This window comes from Oncorhynchus mykiss, chromosome 16 (assembly GCF_057628025.1).
Source record: "Oncorhynchus mykiss isolate SJ-2025 chromosome 16, ASM5762802v1, whole genome shotgun sequence".
NCBI lineage: Eukaryota > Metazoa > Chordata > Actinopteri > Salmoniformes > Salmonidae > Oncorhynchus > Oncorhynchus mykiss.
The window spans coordinates 19186409-19208864 of NC_143037.1; the positions used below are offsets into that span (position 1 = coordinate 19186409).

The following is a 22456-nucleotide window of genomic DNA, read 5'->3' on the forward strand; positions in this document are numbered from 1 at the left end:
ATTAAGATGATGAGAACATTTTTGTAGTGCTTTTCTGATAGTTGCAAGACAGCAGATATCATTCCACCTGTTATTATAATTTTATTCACCATGGTTATATAACACAGTAGACACGATTGTATCGTGGTTTATCGTTTATGTTGACCAAAGTGACATTTGGTTCTTGAGTTCACAGTAACTTACCTTCCTGTAGCTTATCACACATACCATATAAGTGACAATGACATGACTACCATGCAGAAACCCTTTGGATATCAGTTTGACACGTTTCCTTGTCTCCTCGCCGGGCAACGATGTGTGTTATTCAATAGGCAGTAAGGACAGGCCGTGTGCTGTGGGGACTATTGTGTGGAACTTAACACTTGACGTAGCTGGGGCTTCTTGTCAGCAGCGGAACTTGATCCTGTTGGTTTGTTCCCAGTGAAGAGCTAAAATTAAGCAATAAGGCCCGAGGAGGTGTGGTATATGGCCAATATACCACAGCTATGGGCTGTTCTTGGATACAGCCCTAAACCGTGGTACACCATATATACAAAACTATGTGGACACCTCTTCAAATTAGTGGATTCAGCTATTTCAGCCATACCCGTTGCTGACAGTTGTATAAAATAGAGCACACCGCCATGCAATCTCCATAGACAAACATTGGCAGTAGAATGGCCTTGCTGAAGAGCTCGGTGACTTTCAATGTGGCACCGTCATAGGATGCCACCTTTCCAACAAGTCAGTTTGTCAAATTCTGTCCTGCTTTAGCTGCCCCGGTCAATTGTAAGTGCTGCTATTGTGAAGTGGAAATGTCTAGGAGCAACAACGGCTCAGCCGCGATGTGGTAGGCTACACAAGCTCACAGAACGGGACCGGCGAGTGCTGAAGCGCGTCTGACCTCAGTTGCAACACGCACTACCGAGTTCCAAACTGCCTCTGGAAGCAACGTCAGCACAAGAACTGTTCTTTGGGAGCTTCATGAAATGGGTTTCCATGGCCGAGCAGCCAACTTGACTGGCCTCAACTCCATCGAACACCTATGGGATGAATTGGAAAGCCGAATGTGAGCCAGGCCTAATCGCCCAACATCAGTGCCTGACCTCACTACTGTTCTTATGGCTGGATTTCAAGCAAGTCCCTGCAGCAATGTTCCAACATCTAGTGGAAAGCCTTCCCAGAAGAGTGGAGGCTGTTATAGCAGCAAAGGGGGGACCAACTCCATATTAATGCCCCATGACTCTGGAATGAAATGTTCGACGAGCAGGTGTCCATATACCTTATGTCATTTTGTGGATATTGGCCATATACCACAAACCCCTGAGGTGTCTTATTGCTAGAAACTTGTTACAAATGTAATTAGAACAGTAAACATACATTTTTTGTCATACCCATGGTATACGGTCTGATATACCACAGCTTTCAGCCAATCAGCACTCAGGGTTCGTACCACCCAGTTAATAAAGAGAGGGATTTGACCCTGGGGTAGGCAGTTAGTCTTCATATCACATTGACTCTAAACACACAGAAAGTAATACTGCATATAGCTACAGTAAGAAAGATTAAAACATGTAGAAGATCTTAAAGAGTTGTCTTGCTAGGCCACTGCATACATCGGTCTTAAACACAGGAAGTGGGAATTTCCAACGTAACTTGATTTAGCATAATTTCACATACTATAGTTCTGGATGGCTTGATAGAACTTCATGTATTTGAGGAAAAAATTTTTCTGCTGCTATCATCCATTGCCATAGCCAGCAGTCCTTGAGGTGAGACAGGTTGACTTGTCCTGTCCTTGTCATCCAGACAGATGTCTTCCTCCATCTTCAAAGACCCCATCACCACAGACGCTTAAACCAACGCTTATGGAACCCCTACTGTGCCCTGTGGACCACAAAGGGGGGACGGTCACATTACCAGTAGCTAGCTAGGTAACCTCAGAAGGATAATCCGTGGACCTGGTAAACCGGTCTTAACAGAGCCTACTGTCTTTACCTGGCAACCTCAAGCCGCGCGGTATTATCTGTTGATTGGGTCTGCACGTGTTCCCTCAGTCCAAGTCCCCTGGGCCATTCATCGTTCTCCAGCTGGAGTGTGTTCATCTCCGTCTGTTGTCTCAACTGCTCTGTAACGAGGATACAAACAAGGGAGAATGAAAAATGGGGAAAGTTATGAAAGACTGAGTGTTTTAGTGTACAGTATGCTCTGCTTGTGCTACCTAATAACAGTAGCTAAATACTGATATACTGGTATAAACCGCTATAATGATATATAACGATCAGTTAAAAACGGTCTGTTGTCCTCTTTGTTTGCCTTCTCATTGTCCTGGAGGACTGGGATTCTTCACATGTATCTTGTAGGCTGCGTAGATGCCTCCTCAATGTCTGTAAACAAACAGTTAACAGACATGCCACCCTTCCTGCTGGCGTGACCTCAGCTGAACCACTTTGCAACCTCAGAGTCACAGAGCCTGGATTGATTCTCAGTTTCTCAGACAGACACCCCACTGATCCAAGCCAGACACCCAGGCCACCACCTCTCCTCCTTATATTAAAACCTACCAGCCGCCACTGGCACGGGGCTGGATTTAAGATTTACAGTGGAAAAAGTGTTGAGCTGGTGTGTCTGGAATGTGTGTTGGATCTGGAGTTTTGCGAGGAGTGTGAGAAAACAACAGAGTGTTGTAAATACTGAGGGTAGTCCCAGCCCCAGATGTGATGCAGGCATCGAGAGAGATGGCTGCTGCAACCCAATCCAGTGCTAATGGTATCTCAATGGCAGTCCATCACCGCTCTCTCTCGCTTTCCAGCTCTTCCTCCTCTCTGTTTGGATTTACCAAGACAGACTTCTGACGCTCTGATTTATTACTTCTGATTCATAACTTGTCTTGATTTCACCTTTCTTTTGTATTTGTGGAGTTTATAAAGGCCCTATGATAACATGAAACAAATGACGTATTCTGAAAAATTTCAATTAATTTGCAATTCTCTGTAGCCTTATTTTACATAATTTAGGGTATTATCTCCCGGAAACCAGAGTATCTGTAGTGTGGCTATTCTATAATGCAATTAGTTATTTCATTATGGCTATTCAGTAGATTATAGATTTATTAGATTATGTGCATGCGTTTGTATATGTGCTTGTGTATTGTAGATGTTTGGCCTCTGCATGCCATTGTGCTTAACAGAATCCAGAAGGATATTTGGGTAGGCTATAAGCTGCGGGCCTTTACGCAGCCAATCAATTACAAATGTAAGTCCGTCAGTGGGGAGGTGCGTTGCTTAAGCGCTCTCCTCCCTCTGTTTTCTGGCAACAATTACTCCAATGATGAATTCAAAGGTTTGGCCAAAAACCAGACGCACATGTTTTTTCCCAGTCACGTAGAGCGGTATTCAGCCACTCGTCAGTCAGTTAGGTTTGTAGGCTAATTATAGGTCTATTTCCCCCTCTTTCTCTCGATGCAGGTGCTTGGTCGGGGGTCCTGCTGTTGGTAGCGAGCTCCGAACCGAATCCGTCATGTTGCTGTGCGTATAATCATGCCATGCTAGGTATATTTGGTCCAGGCCGCATGAGTTAGTCGTTCATGAACAATGGAAGGTTGATTTATTCGACTTCAACAGGTTACATTATTCCTTTTGGTCATAAATCTCAATAATGTAAAGTTTGAATCATTTAATTAATTAATTCTAATATTCATTAATTTATTTTATTAATAATAGCTGGGTACGACTCCCTGATAAAATAAGACTAAATCTTTTTAGATTTAGCCTTATATATATATATATATATATATATATATATATATATACAAATACATACATTTAATATAGCATATTTCTGAAAGCTAAAATTAGCCTCTGCGTGTTCTGTGTATTTGTTTCTGTCTGGTTATGACTTTGTTTCTTTTTGAGATTATTTTCTGCATTTATTATTTTATCTAATGTTTCGTGTTGTATAAATGTAGATTTGTATATTATGCCTACAAAATAAAAACGCTGTATCAAATTAAGGGGGCAATAATTGCACTACTGGAACTACAATAAATCCTGAAATTATGTTTACATGTCTTTTCATTTGAACAGACATTTTACCTTAGTTTTGAGTGCACAAAAACTATATGAATATGTGCTTGCGTTCATAATACACAAGTTCTACTGGTTATTACACAAGTTATAGGCTACTATCCCACTGGGCACAGAAGTCAATTCAAAGTCTATTCCACGTTGGTTCAACATTTCATTGAAATTCCGTGGAAACAACGTTGATTCAACCAGTGTGTACCCAGTGGGATGTATACTTTTAAAGGAATACTTTTTATTAGTTGACCAATGTTTTCTTAAAATCATATATTTTCTCAAATAAATAAAAATATTGTTTCCCATAGGCTTGGGCCACTTTTTCTTATTAGCCAAATAATAGTCCTTTCAATTGATGTGTCCAATGAGTCATACTGTAGGTTGTAGTAACATGATATGAGTATGTTAAGTGTTACTTATAAATGGCTTAGGACTTTGAATGGCTCTGTAAGAGAGAAAGAACAATGCACACCAAAGAGATTCATTGTTCACAGCCCTCAAACAGCCTCAGAGGAAAGACCTTAGAGATAGATAGAGGATTCTAAGGCCCAAAAGCCAGTTTTTGCATGGGCAGCGCCATTGGAGACTTTCACCATTTTGAAGTAGTTAACTTGGTGTGACTTCCTATGGGTTAAGGAAGGATGACATAATATTTTTTTTTTAAAAGTATTTTTACACACTGGAAAGGCGTAGTGAAATGTGTTGTTTTTGTGCCTTGCTCAAGGACACATCAACACATTTTTCACCATGTCGGCTCACGTATTCAAACCAGCGACATTTCGCTTACTGGCCCAATGCTCTAAATGCTAGGCTACCTGCCAACCAAACAGGTAATCAGGAGGGATCAGCCAATGAAAACATTCCACAACTGCAGGTGGCAGTAAATCGCCAACCTTGGCTTTATAACTGTTCAGACAACACACTATAGGTAGCAGTATGCACCCTTTCAGTTTTGTTTATTAACTCATTGACGTAGTAGAAGAAGAAAATGGACTACTTAAAAAATGGAGATGGTCTTAATGGCGCTGCCCATGCTCTCAGAGACACCATAATGGGACATATACATACAAATGTCTATGGGAAGGACCCGTCAGAAACAACATGGCTGCACTGCTGGAATGACAGTGATGGGCTAAGCACACAGACATTAGTGTTGTTCTCAGTCAAGTGGTGCCAGAAGGAGAGATTATGGCGTTCATCCTCTGCGGCATAAACTCTTCTTCTGTTTTGTTTTCTTTCCTTGGGCGAGAACATGAATGGAAAATAGCAAATCCACCTGTCTACAGTGGTATGTGCACTGTAACATGTACTGTACAGTATGTCAAATAGTCCAGTTCTGTGATAGACGTTCTGATGTCCCTGCCTCAAGTATAACTACAAAAACACAATATTTATTACCTGTTAAAATGAAATCAAATATTTTACATAGATTTTCTATAATTGCAAATGTATTTTGGGTGCCATTTAACCATGTGAGAATATACAAAAACACAAAAGCTTTTATTTTCCATCATTAATTAGCATTTCAACATCATGTGGAAAACGGATACAGGTGATGCGGCTAATCTCCATTTTCTTTGTTGCTCTGATCGGATTCCATGCGTCCATGATGTTCTGTCAGGGGCAGTGGAGTGTCAGTCACTCTAACACCAACTAGGCCTCAGTCCTCTAACAGAGCCCTGCTTGTAAAACATGACGTGCCCACGGGGGAGATCACAGCATTGCATGAGAACGAGCACTTGATTTTGTAAATGGGCACTGCTGTCACTCTGTATCAGTGCAGCGTGATGGACGAAACGGACTGACACACACACCCATGCCCGTGCGCACCATGTGGGCTAGGAAGACGCCAGTGAGTCTGGGCCTTGCTCAGGAGTATTGTTATTAAAATGTTCCATTGCGTGTATTAAGACAGCCACAGCGAGGACACGTTCCAGTGCTATGACTGCAGGGCTCGCCTTTGTTCTTCTCCCCTAATGCAGACATAATTACAAGCCTTAAAGAGCGTCTACCTTTCCTTTTCTCTCTCTCACACGTCCGCCCCACACCCTGGCCCTCACCCTGCACGATTACGACAGACATTCAGATCAGGGTTTAGCCATTGATTGAACAACTACGTGCCTTATAATCAGCGAGGTACATGTCCATAGGCCTTTATTTTCTGTTTCTGCTCATTGGGCCTATTGATTCATTCATGTGTCAAGCTGTCAGTTTCATGTGCAGTAGTTCCATATTGGTTGTTCTCCTGTTTAGAGAATCCCGAGTCTAGGAGTAACACATAGGCTAGGAGTAGCACATAGTCTAGGAGTAGCACATGCTCATCTACCTAATGTGTACTGATCCCACAGTCTATCATTGTCTAGCTATTGTTTTAGTCGCAGGAAAACTCTTGCACTATTTTAATTAACAGATTGAACAGATACTGTAGATAATTTGCCATGTTATTGCTCCATTTTAGTGATGCCACAGGTCATTCTCAGGTCAATTCACCAAGGTTTCCTATTCGGAGGCCTTGTGTGGAGCTATAGCAGTGCTCGGTAACAAAGCCCCATGAATTTCAGCTTTGCTGTAATTTTTCTGACTTTAATTTTTCTATGATTTAATTTGTGACTTTGTTCAGGCTGGTTGGCTGAAGGCTGTGTCAGAAGGAAAGGAGGAAACAAAGTCATTCCAGCCCTACCCCAGTGTTGGTGTACTCTACTCCAAGTAGGCCTAGGGAGGGATAGCACTGGGTAAGACATGGCCTAAATGAATGGTTCGTACACCAGCTTCACACTATATTTTACCAACACCCTTTGTTAAAATGTTCACTATATTTAAGTTCAGGTACAGGCCAAATTTAAATTTTTAGTTTTGCTGTAATTAAAAAATATATACACCTCTCATCAACAGGGATTTTAAAAAAAACATTGATGAAGCATGTGTTGAAATTTTAACATTGTAAATCTCTCTCGGACAAGGTGACTTTTGTCAATATATTCGCCTGTATTTACCCCCCAAAAAGTATATGCTAATTAGCCACTCATGTGGCTATCATACAGAACTACAGTACACACGCCTGTCGCAAGCTTCACGTCAATCACCAGGGCCATGATGATCTGGACAAAACTACAGAATAGAGGCGAAGGTAAGGATCTCAGGATTAACCTTCTAATGTTAGCTAAATTTGTTCATGAATAAATGGGCTAATTTTGTTTGATTTGACAATTCTGTGAACTGTCTTGGGCAAGTTTAGAAATGTACACAATACCTGTTACCTAGCTCAGTCGTTCCCAAACTGTGGTGCGAGGGGTTGGCAGGGGGGCCTTGGGGAACTCAGTCCGGGTTTAAACTCGCTCTTGAAAGTTGTAATAGTAGAATGCACAAGGTGCAATTTCGGGAATTGGGTAGTGCATCGTCAGTTCATTGCATACCTTAAAGAGCTATTTATAACTTGTCAGAAATGTCTAGATCAACTAGCCCATGTCAGCTAACGTTTTTTTATTTTATTTTTGCCCATAGATATTGTTGTCATTTTTTAGTCACTCAAATATCACATGAATACACATTAGACATGGCAATATGTATAGAATTGCAAGAAAATGTACTTTAAAACAGCAACATTTCCTTTGTACTCGATGACAAAATGTGTTGAACTGCAAGATATAAGCTTTAAACCTGAAAGAAAAACTGAACAATTTGTGTCATGAACAGTGCTTGACCCCCTAGAATTAGGGGTTAAATTAGTTGGTATTCACACATTTGTTTTTGAGGTAGAATTGCTGTCATGTTATTGATTCCACATTACAAACCTTATTTGCTCCTTCTCTCTTCCAGAACCAATGGGTGTGCCGAGTCTTATCACCTCTCAACTAGGTAAGCTGTTTCAACCTGGAACACTATTCTCCTGCTTTGGTCTGTTTCAATCATTGCAAGAAGTCCTGAAGATCAGAAGTGTGTGAAGGGTTTTGTCCCAGTCCAGCTCTAACACATGACTTAAATAATCAACTTAATGAATCACAATGATAGGCTATGATTTGTTATCAGGTATGAGCTGGGCTGGAACAAAAGCTTAAACACACTCCTGACATTCAGATCTGGATCTAGGGGAGTATTAGATTGTATTGACATACAATGCATGCTCCACTCTCAAGTTGAAATTGAACTTGTTCAAGGTGGCGGCTGCTAAGAAGAAGGGAGCAACAGGCCAGAAGACTGCAGCCAAGGCAGCACTGGTCCACACCTTCCCTGTCTGTCGGGTCAGTGAGTAGTATTGATTGGCACTGTATGTGCCTTTAGACTATTGTACTGGCCTGTGTGGTACAGTCTTTCATATGTGTAGTAGTTTGTTGCATTGTATTGCTTAGCGTATTAATTGTGTCAACTTTAAATGTAATCTAAGCCACAGGTTGATCATGTCCTCCATTGACCTTTATAGATGCAGACCCCAAAGATATTCAAGCAGCATTTGAGAGCAAGCATCCCAAGTCTCCAATGGTCGTTTTACTGGTTGATGTGCAGGCCTACAGCTGCGGTAAGACTCATTCGCACACAGTATAGTGTAAACCACCATGCTGTCAGCAAAATGCTGTCCTCACTGTTTAAATTGTATTGTGTATGTCTCAATGCTCTGATCACTCATCGTCTTTGATGTTGGGATTCTCAGACACACGATGACCACGATTTGAATGCTGCAACTGAGACGGAATGACGTCGAGGGACACATGCTGAAACCCTGAGTATGACTGGACATGGGAGGGCCAGATATTTGTGACAACGATCTAAAATGGGTGCAGAAGCACACCAGAACCCTATTTTATGTTTATGTTATGGCCAACCACCCCTTTAGCTACCCCTTATTCCACACCAGGGGCGCACTGGAGACGGGGGGGGCGGACATCCCCCCCACACACATTCTGAAATTGCATTTTGCCCCCCCAGTTTTATAATTGGAATGGGATACAAAATGTATGTGTTACACATCTTATCTCTATAAAGCCACCCTACCCTCATCCATTTTCCATATGCTACGTTTCCTTCCGTTGTTCTTCTCCTGATTTGATAACATCTAGACTCAGTTACACGCTCCTAAGTGTTGTGGTGTGCTGTTTTTGCTACCTTTTTTTCCACCTGTGTAGTGCTGTCCTCCTGCTTATTCTGGGGTTCAGACTGTATGCAGCGGTAAATGTGCTGCTTATAATTGGCAGCAGCAACATGGACCTAAATTGACAAGAAGGGTGTTGATATAGCTGCATATAGGCATGGCCTCCTTGTTTAAAATCTGCTAAGTGTGCATTTCTGTTTCTCATTCTTCTGGAGTTGACCCAGTATTTTGTATTAAACCTACCTTACGCATCCAGTTGATTGTCCACTTGTAACTCACACACCAAAAATCACGATATGCTGTTTTACATGTGTTATTTGTGCTGGTCTAATTCATGTCATGGAAAAGCAGAAGAATCTGTGCTCTCTTAGATAGTCGGCTAATAATAGTTAATATGATGCTCTTTGATATCCCAGGTTTGTGGCATTGACGAAGAAATTGTTTCATCTTTACTTCAAGTCAGATGTTTATATGTTAATGTCTATTAGATTTGAAAATAAAAGAGAGCCACACACTTTAGGAGCTCAGATGCAAAAATGTAATTACCAACGTTTCGACAGCCAAGCTGTCTTCATCAGGGTAGCTCATCTTCATCAGGGTATTAGATTTAAAATATTTATTTAAAACAATGCAATTGTTGGAGTTCGTGTGTTTGATGTGATTGATGGATGACTAGGTTCATTCTTGTCAAATAAATATTCTTATTAATTTATGAATAAGGAGACATTCTTCAATGAGTTCATCTCTGGCTTTGAATCTGCAGCAGAACAAGTTGCTGATTAAATAGGTTTAATACAGCAATGCATTCTGACACCATGAATTGAAATAGATTTCACCTCTTTCCTATAGTTGGCAGAAATGGTATAGGATTAAATATTAGACCTCCACTGGCTGAAGGAGAAGAGAATCTGATAAAATACGGGCATGCTGCTAATATCATCTATGTAGGTAGCTAGTTAGCCAGCTAGCTTCTTTGCAGAAAACTAGACTATTCATTGTAAATATCTGACTGATACAGGTATTCTGTACAATACACAAAACCAAATAGATAAATAAGCCAACAAATATGAGTTAAATTAAATTAAATATGGAACAGTACATTCAAATGTTTAAAATATGTTTTGTTTTGGATCAAGGCAACTAGTAGCTAGCTAGCTGACAGCAAATGTGTCATGTGGGAGCTTGCAAGGATTTGTAGTCTTGCATGATGTCTACTTTGATGCTAATTAGCATTTTCGAGGTTGAGAGTAAATAGAGCTGACTATATTGATAAAGTTCACCTTGCCCGGGAAAGCCTACACAAAACACAGACCTTGTTTGAAGTGGTTCTAAAATTACCTATAGGAAAAATGAATGGTGACAAAACGATTGGAACCATTTCCATGTTTGACTGCTAGATTGTATGAGCATTATGACAACAACACTGTGGTACTCTATTAGTCTATGTCATGTTTGGTAATATGTTAGATATGTTGTGTATGTTTGTTATAGCAATGTTGAGATCACACAAAAATGTTTACAGACAGACATCATTATTTTATTCCTTAATATAGTATTGGGGCCAAGCAAAGAAAAAAGACAACAAATCATGTATGTCTACTTAGATCATTATTTTATTTTTTGATTGCGTGACAATAGGCTACTTAAAGAATCTGGACATATTGAGAATAAAGTAGAAAAGTTATATAGAGAAAGTCAGAATTTCCCAAATAAAGTCAAAATTTTGAGAATAAAGTCGGTTATATTTCAAGATTCAAGTAGGAAACGTTGGTTGATTGCTTGCATCCCTGGCTGCATTATATGACCTGGCTCTAGTAAGAAGGACATCTTTGCTCTTTTAACACAAAATAACCATATTATTTATTATAAGTATTAGTATGAAGATGTTATGCTGCAGATTGGGTCTTTTCAGGAGGGACCACACAGACTTGGATGACGTTTTGGCGTTTGTGCAAAGTGAAATCAACACTAAAGTACGAAATACATATTAGGAACTTAATCATTCCTACTCTTCAGACCTCACCCCTCCCCTAGTCAAGTATCAGACCTGCGCTAGTCAAGTATCACTACTCCTTTTCAACCATCACCCATCCCTTAGTCAAGTACAACATTGTAATGGGGTTAGCCCAGATCCAGGAAGTGAAGTGGTTGTGTTTACATGTGGCGAGTTGAGTGCCAATGACATCCATATTAACTAACAACAGTGTCATTGAAATGAATGTAATCATAGCTAATTATGACGATGACCATTCATAATTGCCAGCTACATTTTCCCAGTCTTGTACCTCCACGTGTTGTTGTTATTGTTGTTGTCGGCTCTTAGCATGCATTTCGGCCAATGGAGAAGCTCATTATTGTGAATAAATTAGTGCAAGGGTGGGCGGTGAGAAGGATAACTGACGCTTGATGAGAGCAGGCATGATAACTGACCAATGCAGAAGTGAGGAGGGTTGAAGAGGAGGGGTGCTAACTGACCAATGTAGGGGTGAGGAGGTTTGAAGAGGAGTGGTGACGCTTGACTAGTGCAGGATAATGCTTGAGGGGGTGAGGTCTGAAGGGAAGGAATGACCGAATCCTAACATGTATCCCGTACATATATGCACTGTGCTCCGTACTGATTTCAGCTGTCGCATGGCATTATGGATGAGAAAAATATCCTGCTGTACGCTACTAAAAATCTAAAAAGTTTTTGACTTTATTCTCGAAATATTATTTCTACTTCATTCTCGGAATTGAATTTCGATTTTATTCTGGAAATATTGCGACTTTCTACTGGAAATGTAGTAACTTTCGAAATTGAATTTTGACTTTATTTTCAGAAATGAATAAAGGAGACACCCTTTATTTTGGAAGTATTTTGAGTTTTTGAAATACTACAGTGCAAAACCCCTCAAAAAAGTCGAAGTACCACACAGCACGTTTTTTTCCCTTCTCTTCACCTGGCACTTAAAGGCTACTCTTCCATACTAATAACTTATGAAAGTAATTCCATAATAATGTCAACATTATACAAAATAACCTATAAGCTTCTTTCCAATGGATTTCAGTGTTGGCTCAGTAAAGGGTAAGATAATCTTGGCACTTGATAAAAGGGTGCAAAACGTATCCTTAATGACACGCGTTGCCTCTCATTAACAGCGTTAACAACGGTTAGCAGTGGTTAGCAGCGAGTGGGCCTTTACCTTGTAGGCAACATAGGCCTACTGAGCCAAACGGTTTTTATGATGGTTAATATCTAGGCCTAATGATGAAATTTGTGCATGCATCACGGTGCTGTCAAGTTGCGAGCTTTGCTGTGAGAGATGACAGAGGGACGTTCTGGGATATTTTATTCTTCCGCCACCATGATGCTATCATGCTGACAACATTATGAATAGGAGGACAAAACATAGCCTATAGGTAAATCTAGCCTATGGATAGTAGGTAACTAGGCGATTTTCAATGTCACCTTGATGTGCATGAAAGGCTTTGCTAATACATAAGTTGGTTTTCAAACTTTAACTGGCGCCACGGTGAGAATTCCAGCGGACTGACATATTCAAAGAGCTGTCAAACTGCTGAGATGGGATTAAGAAGATGGTTTGCCTAGGGGGCAGGTAAATTCACCAGGATCAGATATTTATATCGTTCATTCGATTGAGTTTGAATTGGTCGTTCTTATTGGAATTATATCCTTTTAAAAAAAAACAGGTATTGGCCTCTTAGGATAACATTTCCATGACTGAATATTATAGTTATAACGTTTATTATTAGGGGTTATTTATAGCCAACTGTTGGTTATAATTTCGTAAAATACAGGATAACGAACCATACCGTGAAATATGGTTGATAACGCATGTGCCATTTTATATTATTAAGATCAACAATGCACCTGCCATGTTTTCATTAACATGTTATAACTGTCTATACTTTTTTTAAAAATAGCCCATGGTTTAGGTTTATAATTTGACTGCCAGAAAGTTTTTTTAAATTTAATGTCTATAGCCTACATGGAAAATGCCAATTCCCATTGCAGGCCTGTAATGTCAAAATAAAAAAAACAAATAGCCTATATCTGCATCTACTCGAATGAGAGTAAAATATAAATATCCCTAGGCCTATACTACTCGTTGTTTTTGGTGTTTTTGGTGTTGCAGTTTGCGGGCTTTACGCCTATTGGCAACAAGTGACCCCTCAAACCCAAAATCCCTGCTTGTCTCAGGGCCCGCATGCACCAACTTCATTAGGTGTCCATTTTCAATTATACTTCTAAAACTTTGTGCTGTTTATGCATTGAACAGTTTTGGAAGCCTAATCTAAACCAATCGTATACCAAAGAATGGCTAATTACACATAATTTTACATAGGAGGTCACCTAATTGATTTGAAAAACATATATTATTGCAAACCATTTTTCATTAAAACTATGCGATTAATGAATAGCATTTCCACTTTGAGTTTACATGGAACGGACCTTTTACGGTAAAAATGGTTCTAAATGCCATTAGGCTATATTTAAATTATTCATTAAATACAATTCTGAACTTTCTGTTTAAAATAAGTTGTTTATTATGTTATGTAAATCAAGCCACGCACAGTGCATAAAATATTGTTTATCAAATCGTTTAAGTGACATTACATCCGTAGCTGAAGGAGTGCATTCAAAAACATATGTTAATGAACTTAATTAGTTTTTCCCGCATGCTCGAGTGACATCGTAGGTGCTCCAGACCAATCAGAGCGCGCGCTGGTGGAAGGTAGTGGGTTTGAGGCACACCGGGTCTACATGCAGGAGGTGTCTGGAGAATATTGTGAGGTGTAACCTACAAATGATGTGAAGAAGGATTGCCTTTTATTTCGTTTTTATTTCGTTTCACAGAGCCCTGGATATACATTTTCTTCGTTTGGAATACCTTTTTTAATACAGTCAATGTTATTGACTTGATTTTGGATCCAGTTAAACTTTTCTTCGTTATCCGACATTGCTCAATGCATTCCTCTTTAGACCGACGGTTTTATGGACTTCTGTATTAGCTAATGATGTCTATGGGTTTCATGCCTGATCGTTTGAATGCTTCAGACCCCTCCAAATCTGCATTTTTAGAGTTTGGGTACGAGCACCCTGCGCACCAGCAGCATTCACAAGGAATCTCTCACATCTACCCCGTTAATGGCTTACATTCTGCCGGACATTCTCAACACGGTAGTCCCTTCTCTCCCAGCGCGTCCTCCTATGGCCGCTCCCTGGGCTACGCCTACCCCAGCGCGGTGAACACTCATCCCCCAAGTGCCTACATGCCCTACCAGCACAACAATCACAGTTTGGCGCACTCCAGATTAGAGGAGACAGGTACGTGTAACATCAATATCTGCTTGTTCGTCATAGGCCTATAACATGTTTTGTCTACAACGCCAGTGTGCAAATGCTGCGCGTGCAATTTTCCGGTTAACGGTAAAAGGAGTATGCATTGTATGGAACTGTTCTTTAAAATGTAATGAAATTGTAGGCTGCATATTTTCAGACAATTCTTTGTAGGCTATGGTAGGCCTATAGCCTATAGCCTACTGCAGATGTAGGTCCTACGTACATTATAAAGCTGTGAGTCTGTACATATTTGAAGTTTACAAAAATGGCAGACTGTCCTAATCAAAGTTGGGTTAAAAGGCAATACATTAAAAAAGCTATTTACAGTCAATGTTACGGTAATCAAAATGTTTTCGAAATTTAAATGCATTTCAGGCATTTGGGGTTGTCTTTAGGCCTACTACTAATGTTCCATAATGAACACAGATGGTGTCATTAATTTTATTGACCATAATTTTCTGCGGGTTAGCCCGATTATGCATGAGTAGCCTAGCTCAGAAACAGACGTTCGTTTTTACTTACATTATTAGTCCAGATTAACAAAACAATTCCCGAAAAAAATAACCCTTTCATCTATGCCCAGCACTATGGGGTTGGTCTTTATTTAACACTTTAAAACAATTTATTCTATGTCAGTGGCCTTTGAAGTTTATATTTGTGTTGACTGTATATTGTTAAACGCTGGCGTTTTCATTAAATAGCCAATCTGACATTTGGGAATGCAGCCAGAATTCCAGGCCGTGAATGTCTATGTTGATAGAAATTGTGTGCAGCGAATAGGCTTAGAACAAAATATAACAATATATTACATTCAATCTATTCTGAAACCACATAGGCTTCCTGAAGTGCAGGTGGGCCTTTATATATTACCCAGAGATAGGCCTTATCATGAAGTTGTTTGTAAGGCTATAGGCAATGGGTTTGGCTAGGCCTACATTTGAAATTGACCATTTCAGACTAGACTAGCCTTTATAAACAAACATCCGAGTCCCAGTGATATAAATATATGTCTTCCTCGTTATATGTTTGAAATATAGCCTATATCTAATTTTATGATTATACGAGTTGGCTTTCTGTCGCAGTCGAAAGGAAGTTCAAGCGTGCGATAACAACTCTCCTGTAAATCGTTTCTTCTGCGCTGATGTAAAGTGGAAAGTTGTAAATCAAAGTGAGTAGGCTACGTCAGACTAGGTCCTACTAGGCTACTCTTCAGTGCAGCTAGACTGAAATTCTCTTTTCTATCCACAGACCATGAGAAGTCTACAGTGATTGAGAACGGGGAAATTCGCCTGAATGGTAAAGGAAAGAAAATACGCAAACCTCGGACCATCTACTCCAGTCTGCAGCTACAGGCGCTTCACCAGAGGTTTCAGCAGACACAATACCTGGCCTTACCCGAGCGCGCGGATTTGGCGGCAAAATTAGGGCTGACCCAAACACAGGTGGGCTAAATTAAACGCCGTAGTCAACATCAAGAGTAGGACATTTGCTTTTAAAACTGTATCTTATTTCAGTAGGCTAATTACCAAATTAGAATACATTTGTTTTGCAGTGTTTTATTTCCAGGCCATCCTTACCTTCAGGCCTTGTGTTTTTATTTGTGTTTTATTTAACCTTTATTTAATATGGAAAGTCAGTTAAGAACAAATTCTTATTTACAATAACAGCCTGCCAAAAGGCAAAAGACCTCCTGCGGGGACGGGGGCTGGGATAAAAAACAAACAAAAAAAACCATAAATATAGGACAAAACACACATCACGTCAAGAGAGACAACACAATAGTACATAAAGAGATAGCATGGTAGCAACACAACATGGTAGCAGCACAAAACATGGTACAAACATTATTGGGCACAGACAACAGCACAATGGGCAAGAAGGTAGAGACCACAATACATCACACAAAGCAGCCACAACTGTCAGTAAGAGTGTCCATGATTGAGTCTTTGAATGAAGAGATTGAGATAAAACTGTCCCGTTTGAGTGTTTGTTGCAGCTCGTTCCAGTCGCTAGCTGCAACGAACTGAAAAGAGGAGCGACCCAGGGATATGTGTGCTTTGGGGACCTTTAACAGAATGTGACTGGCAGAACGGGTGTTGTATGTTGAGGATGAGAACTGCAGTAGATATCTCAGATAGGGGGGAGTGAGGCCTAAGAGGGTTTTATAAATAAGCATCAACCAGTGAGTCTTGCGACGGGTATACAGAGATGACAAGTTTACAGAAGAGTATAAAGTGCAGTGATGTGTCCTATAAGGAGCATTGGTGACAAATCTGGTGGCCGAATGGCAAAGAACATCTAGCCCCTCGAGAGCACCCTTACCTGCTGATCTATAAATTATGGCTTCAGCCTAATCTACATTTTATTAAGTAGGCCTAACAAACCAAATGTTTTTTAACAATTAAAGTGCAGTGCCGACAAGCTATAGGTACCAAACACCTTACAAATTGTTTTTAAATAAAACATGTATTTGTTTAACTTTTTCCTTATTAATTTCAATCTTGGAATATCCATTGTTCAAATTTGCTTCAAATAAAATCAAAGATCTAAAACCCTCACATTCTTTAACTATGCTGCGAGGCTAGACTATACGTACATTTGTGCACATATTCAATTAATATCCTTGTTGACAGAAGTGACAGAGAATTAAATAGTATGCAAAGCTGTCTAAAATCATTATGACAAAATGATTCAGAAATGTTGACATTAAACCTTACAGACAGGTTAACTTTTGAAAATGTAACACTAATACTTCCACAAGTTCATGTTTGTGGTTGATTGAAAAAAAAACACAAAACAACCTTTCCCCATGGTTGAATGGGGATGGGGGTTTAGATGGATCACGGATCTGTGAGTATTATTGCGGCTTTCTCCACTGCAAGACCAAATTAAACGGCTAATTGGAGAGCTTTGCTACGTCAATCTCTTAATGCAGCTTTATTATCTACACATATTCCTAGTCTTATATTACCATTGTGGCTAAAACCTTCCATGAGAGCTGTCTGTGGCTTTTAGCAAACATAACTCACATTGCAATATTGCGTCTACAAATTGGTCTCATAGAGTAACAGCACGACAGAAATACATTTTGCCACTCTAAAGTATAGGCCTGTGTGTTGCCTTTCTAAACAACAGTGTCTCGCAATGTTTTCCTACAATTACCACCAATATTTTCTTTAAACTAATGTTAAAACACACTTACATACATTTCCGCAGAAATGCATATACAGTAGGACAATGAGGGCAGTGGGCACATACACACACGGACATTTGTTGGCATTATTAATTTATGTCAGGTGAAATGATGACATCTAAGGAAGTCATGGCAACCATTTCCCTTGGATCGGTAAACATAATGGAAGGCACATAAAACAGGTGGTGAGCATAATGTTTTCCGTCCAACATCTCACCATGCACATCTGTCTCTTATGGAATCAATCTTCAAGCCTTAAAACATTGTTTTGCTCAATATATTTTATAGGCCAATCTTCTCTTCCAGATCTAAATCAATAGCGTTTATATGTAAAAAAAAAAAAAAAAAAAGATAGGCAATCCCAGGTTGGCTGAATTAAGCTGTCATTCAAAATCTCTGAAACACACCATCCTATCTGGGTCTGATTTGGATTTGTGTCCTGTTGCCATGTTTGCGAATGGTTTGACCACCTCGGGCTCTGTGGCTTTTTATTAATATTTTATACCGTCGTAAAATCGATCAAAATCGCATGTTGTTCTGACTCAGCACAATAAATAGAAATGCAACTGACGTCCCTCCTTTTTACAGTGCTGTATTAAAGCTCTTCAGTGGCTTTTTCAATTTACTATATTTTTAGCATGGGATTGTTGTTGTCAGACTCATCCATCATTGGCCTCATAAAATGTTGAACAATGAGGGTGCTGGCATTTAATGAACTAGTGAAGTGTCGCTCATCCATTTAGCTGAATTGCAAAATGTGTTCAAATTATAAGACGTTTCAAGAACGAATGCCATCTTGAAACCGGGCCATTTTCCTTTCAAGTTATTATGGCCCAAATGTCAATGTAATTTCGAAGTGATAAAATGTGAATATAAATATAACAAGTGCCCTTCAAATGAAAATACTTTCTATTGTGAAGAGAATTGTTTAATGATTGCGGTGGTGGTGGCAGTGAAGTGTGATAGCGTAGGCTGTAAAGTGCGGCTTCGCCCTCATATTTTATTTTTTCTCATTTTAGGTGAAAATATGGTTTCAAAACAAGCGCTCGAAATATAAGAAAATAATGAAGCACGGCAGCGGACCGGAGGGTGAACATCTCCACAGTACGTCATCTATCTCTCCCTGTTCACCTGGCATGCCCCAACTTTGGGAGGTGTCAATGGCAAACAAAGGGACCCCTATGCACCCCAACAATTACATGAACAATTTTGGTCACTGGTACCCAAATCATCACCAGGATCCTATGTGCAGACCTCAAATGTTATGAGCGAACCATCTTAACACATTGCTCGGTGCTGTAAAACACACACAGCCATTTAGAACATTTTAAAGGCCTAAAGGCCTATAGGCTGCCTATACCCAAACGCAAACGTGTTTCGTCTATCAAGTTTGAATTGTGTGGTAAATGGAAATTGTATTTTTTTTTCTTTTATTGCAGTGTATGTTTTTGGATGAAGATTTGTTATGTAGGCCTATGGTTATTTCGGATGTGTCCACTTTACGCACTGTTCTTTAGATTGGAACGGATTTGGTGAGAATTGTGCTGGCAGGTGGAAACATGCGTATGATTTGATGCAGGGTACATGCACCTGAATATGTGTGTCGACTGGTTATGGCCGTTTTATTGATGTGATTAACAGGAGTGCCCCAGTCCACGTTTGGATCGCTAGTCTCAGAAATGATGAACTCATTATGCATAATAAATGTCAGATTTGTTTGATAAAAACTGTATTGATTCACCGCGTCAATTTTTCTGAAGGTGTCAATAGTTTCTGATCATTTTAAAGTGCTTTGTGTGACATATATAGCCTGTTTGCAATACACCTCAAATGAAATGATGTATGGTGAAAATCTTATAATGCAAACCTATGAAAATATGTAATTTAGTCAAATGCACGAGTATAATCACTACGATATTACAGTTATTATAAAACCGCAGGCCAAGGTGGAGTAATAGCAAACTAAATAGCATACTAATACTAAATAGTTTACTTCTGCCGTGACATTGTCTTGGCAACGCCGTGACCAGGAGTTGAACTGAGGTTACAAAGCAAAGTACTAACCACTATACGATCACCGCGAGCTACCAGGGCTGGTACGTCTGCAGGAGATAGTGGGCTTTTAACTCCAGCCTGCAGTGACGTGGACAAGCATGTAAATAACAGCAGCTGTTCGAGTCAAGTTGGAATGATTCTGTCTTGATATTCTATCGAAAATCTACTCTTTGCATAGTAGCATATCTTTCTTAACACTATAGAACCCAAAATGTCTTCATTTAGTAGAGTATTCGAAATACATTATGATTACACGCGTGGTTAGGCCCATAGGCCTACCCGTCAATAACGATATAAGGGCTAGACTTCTTTCAGATTAGTTACGCCTACAATATTGGAAGCCATATTCAATATTGGAAGCCAAGTTCAGTATAATGTATTATGTTCGATTTTTATTTTATTGACATTATGAATATGACAAGAGCCGTGGAATTGGTCTTTAATCTGAATTGCACATTGACTATCAACAATTCGAATATCAAATATTCGTTTTTAAACGTCATAAATTCATAATTGTGTTTCTTATTAATGTAGATTATGCTTGTTTTGCTTGCACGGAATTTAAAATGCGAGCCCCTCTCGGTACAATTAAGGAGGTCAAAGCTTTACTCTCAGAACATCTGGATGAGTGTGAAATCGTCAGTGCCTCGTTGAATGGTAATTTCGACAGTGCTTGTTGAAGAAAGCTTTCATTCGTGCGGGATAATTACCAGCTATTCAAAGTCTACAAAATAGCTCCCTTCATAAGTGGAAGAAAGGACGAAAGTCCACGACGAGAAATAGGCCTTGTCCTAGAGTGGGGACATGGAACATTTACCACCATTGGTACGAGACAGGTGTTCGGCTATACCAGCAGGACCGTGCTAACATGTCACAGTACATGTTTTCTTAATTGATTATGAATAGTAATTAGCCGACATAGTCATGACACCAGTAAATACAACTTTTCCAATAAGGTGAGGACATTTTCACGTAGCCTACGAGAAAATAGACAATTGAAGCATGTTCATTCAATTACAATGGAGGGGGAATCTTTTTCTGCATATTTTTGTTTACACCGTGAAATTATAAGAGAACCCTTCCGGTTTTGCAAGGGACGTACACGGATATTAGGTTTTCCTCACTTTTTCCCCCTCACTTTTTGCCCTGTTTGCCTTTTTGTATAACAAAAGAAGACGTATTGAGTAGACGGGAGCAGGCATTGCCACATTTCTAACGGAAGTTTCCCCCCTCTGCCTCTCTCTGGTTAAATCCAGGAAGAAAACTGTCTTTGTCATAATAAAATGATAAAATAGTGCATCATTCTATCACGAAGCAATGGCTGATTAATAGTACTTTGTACTGATTTGTACATTCTGGCGTTTAAACTGTTTAAACATCGGGAACAAGCTATTTATATTGATTCAAACAGGAGCGAACTGATGTTAATTCAGTATGGTGCAGATTGCGTCATGGTGAGCTTGATTAATGATATCGAATGCATACGTTTTGGAAGCAAATAAGTATTTTCTTATTTTTCACTCATCACCTCTTGTTTTCAGGGTCTTGTCAAAAATAACGTCAGTAAAACGTCAGTAAAATCCATCATGAACATTTTAATTTAATTGTAGCGTAAAAATGTAAGATTACTTGAATTAATAATGGCATTCTGTGTTGTTTTTATTATAACGCTATCATATGGTGGTTGTTTTTCAGCGTTCTTTTGTTATTGATAGGTATAAGATAAAATAGCTTGTCGAGTCTCTTTGAATGTGATGTCATTTTGGGGCCAAGGCAACGATGACCTTCTGTGACCTTGTTCAGTTCACAGAACACGGCATACTTGAATCATCCTTTAAAGGTTATATGTAAATTAACAATATTGCTCAATTATTAATACAACATTTGATTAAATACAACACGATTTTTTTTCAGAGATTTTTATGAATACCTTTTGAATAACCTTTGTTTTTAGTCTTAAACTTCATTTTCCTTAATTGTAAGATTTTAATTTTAGCACTATTGGAATCCAATGCTTGATTATAGTTCGTTTTGAACAAACAATATGGAAATATAGAAATATAATAACACAGGATGAAACACTGACTTGCTGTTAATTTCCTCAAACTCATACCACCACTGCCTCAGCGATTATTATAGACATAGACTTACCTTTCACAGGGGTCTCCCGATGCCATACAGTAGAAAAAGGGGGAAAAAACAAATAGCCTTATGTTCCCCCTCCTGCAACAAGAGGAAGAGAACTATTGTGTTTCATTGAAATTTCCTCGCCCTGCATTCTTTCTTTATACACACCCCACTTTCCCTTTATCCGTGTGCCCTGGGTAGAAGAAGAGGAGGCAAGTGTTGCTGAATGAAGTGACGGGGCACCAGACAAAATTATAGGCAATTTCACATCTCAAGATTAGAATAATGGGTGCTCAAATTGGACAGACAGAGTAGGGCCTTTCAAACAGGGCAATTATCAGGCAGATTCAAGGGAGACTCAAAAGACTGTTCATGCGAATGACATTGTAGGTTACAGAAGGGGAAGGGAGAGTGGGAGATGGGTGATGATATGGATAAAATAAGTTATAATGGATCAAAGGCCTGGCTGGTTTATCAGGATCGGAGGTTGCACTGTAAACGCCAATGTGCTGTCATTACTCAAAACTTTTTATGATACCCCTTGCACTTATATCTGAGTACAGTTACATAAACTTTTTTTTTTACTCATACCATAG

General features: G+C 39.5%; 1 protein-coding gene and 1 long non-coding RNA gene across 2 annotated transcripts; one reads left to right on the forward strand and one right to left on the reverse strand.

Annotated features, from left to right (window-relative positions):
* Nucleotides 1-70: 70 nt before the first annotated feature.
* On the reverse strand, nt 71-22088 carry LOC110491545 (uncharacterized). The gene is made up of 3 exons (XR_002468846.3): nt 21885-22088; nt 1978-2107; nt 71-1866 (listed from the first exon to the last, which is right to left on the reverse strand). It is a non-coding gene; the product is annotated as an uncharacterized LOC110491545 (long non-coding RNA).
* Nucleotides 13849-19405, forward strand: dlx4b (distal-less homeobox 4b). The gene is made up of 3 exons (XM_021565077.3): nt 13849-14470; nt 15734-15927; nt 18698-19405. Exons 1-3 carry the CDS (start codon nt 14158-14160, stop codon nt 18944-18946), a joined length of 756 nt encoding a protein of 251 aa, XP_021420752.1. The 5' UTR covers nt 13849-14157; the 3' UTR covers nt 18947-19405.
* Nucleotides 22089-22456: the final 368 nt, after the last annotated feature.

Bases quoted from the DNA above. Each gene is read 5' to 3' on its own strand.
- dlx4b (XM_021565077.3), top strand. From the start codon at position 14,158: ATGATGTCTATGGGTTTCATGCCTGATCGTTTGAATGCTTCAGACCCC. The intron at 14,471-15,733 runs GTACGTGTAACA...TTCTATCCACAG, and splicing joins CTCCAGATTAGAGGAGACAG to ACCATGAGAAGTCTACAGTG. The intron at 15,928-18,697 runs GTGGGCTAAATT...TTCTCATTTTAG, and splicing joins TAGGGCTGACCCAAACACAG to GTGAAAATATGGTTTCAAAA.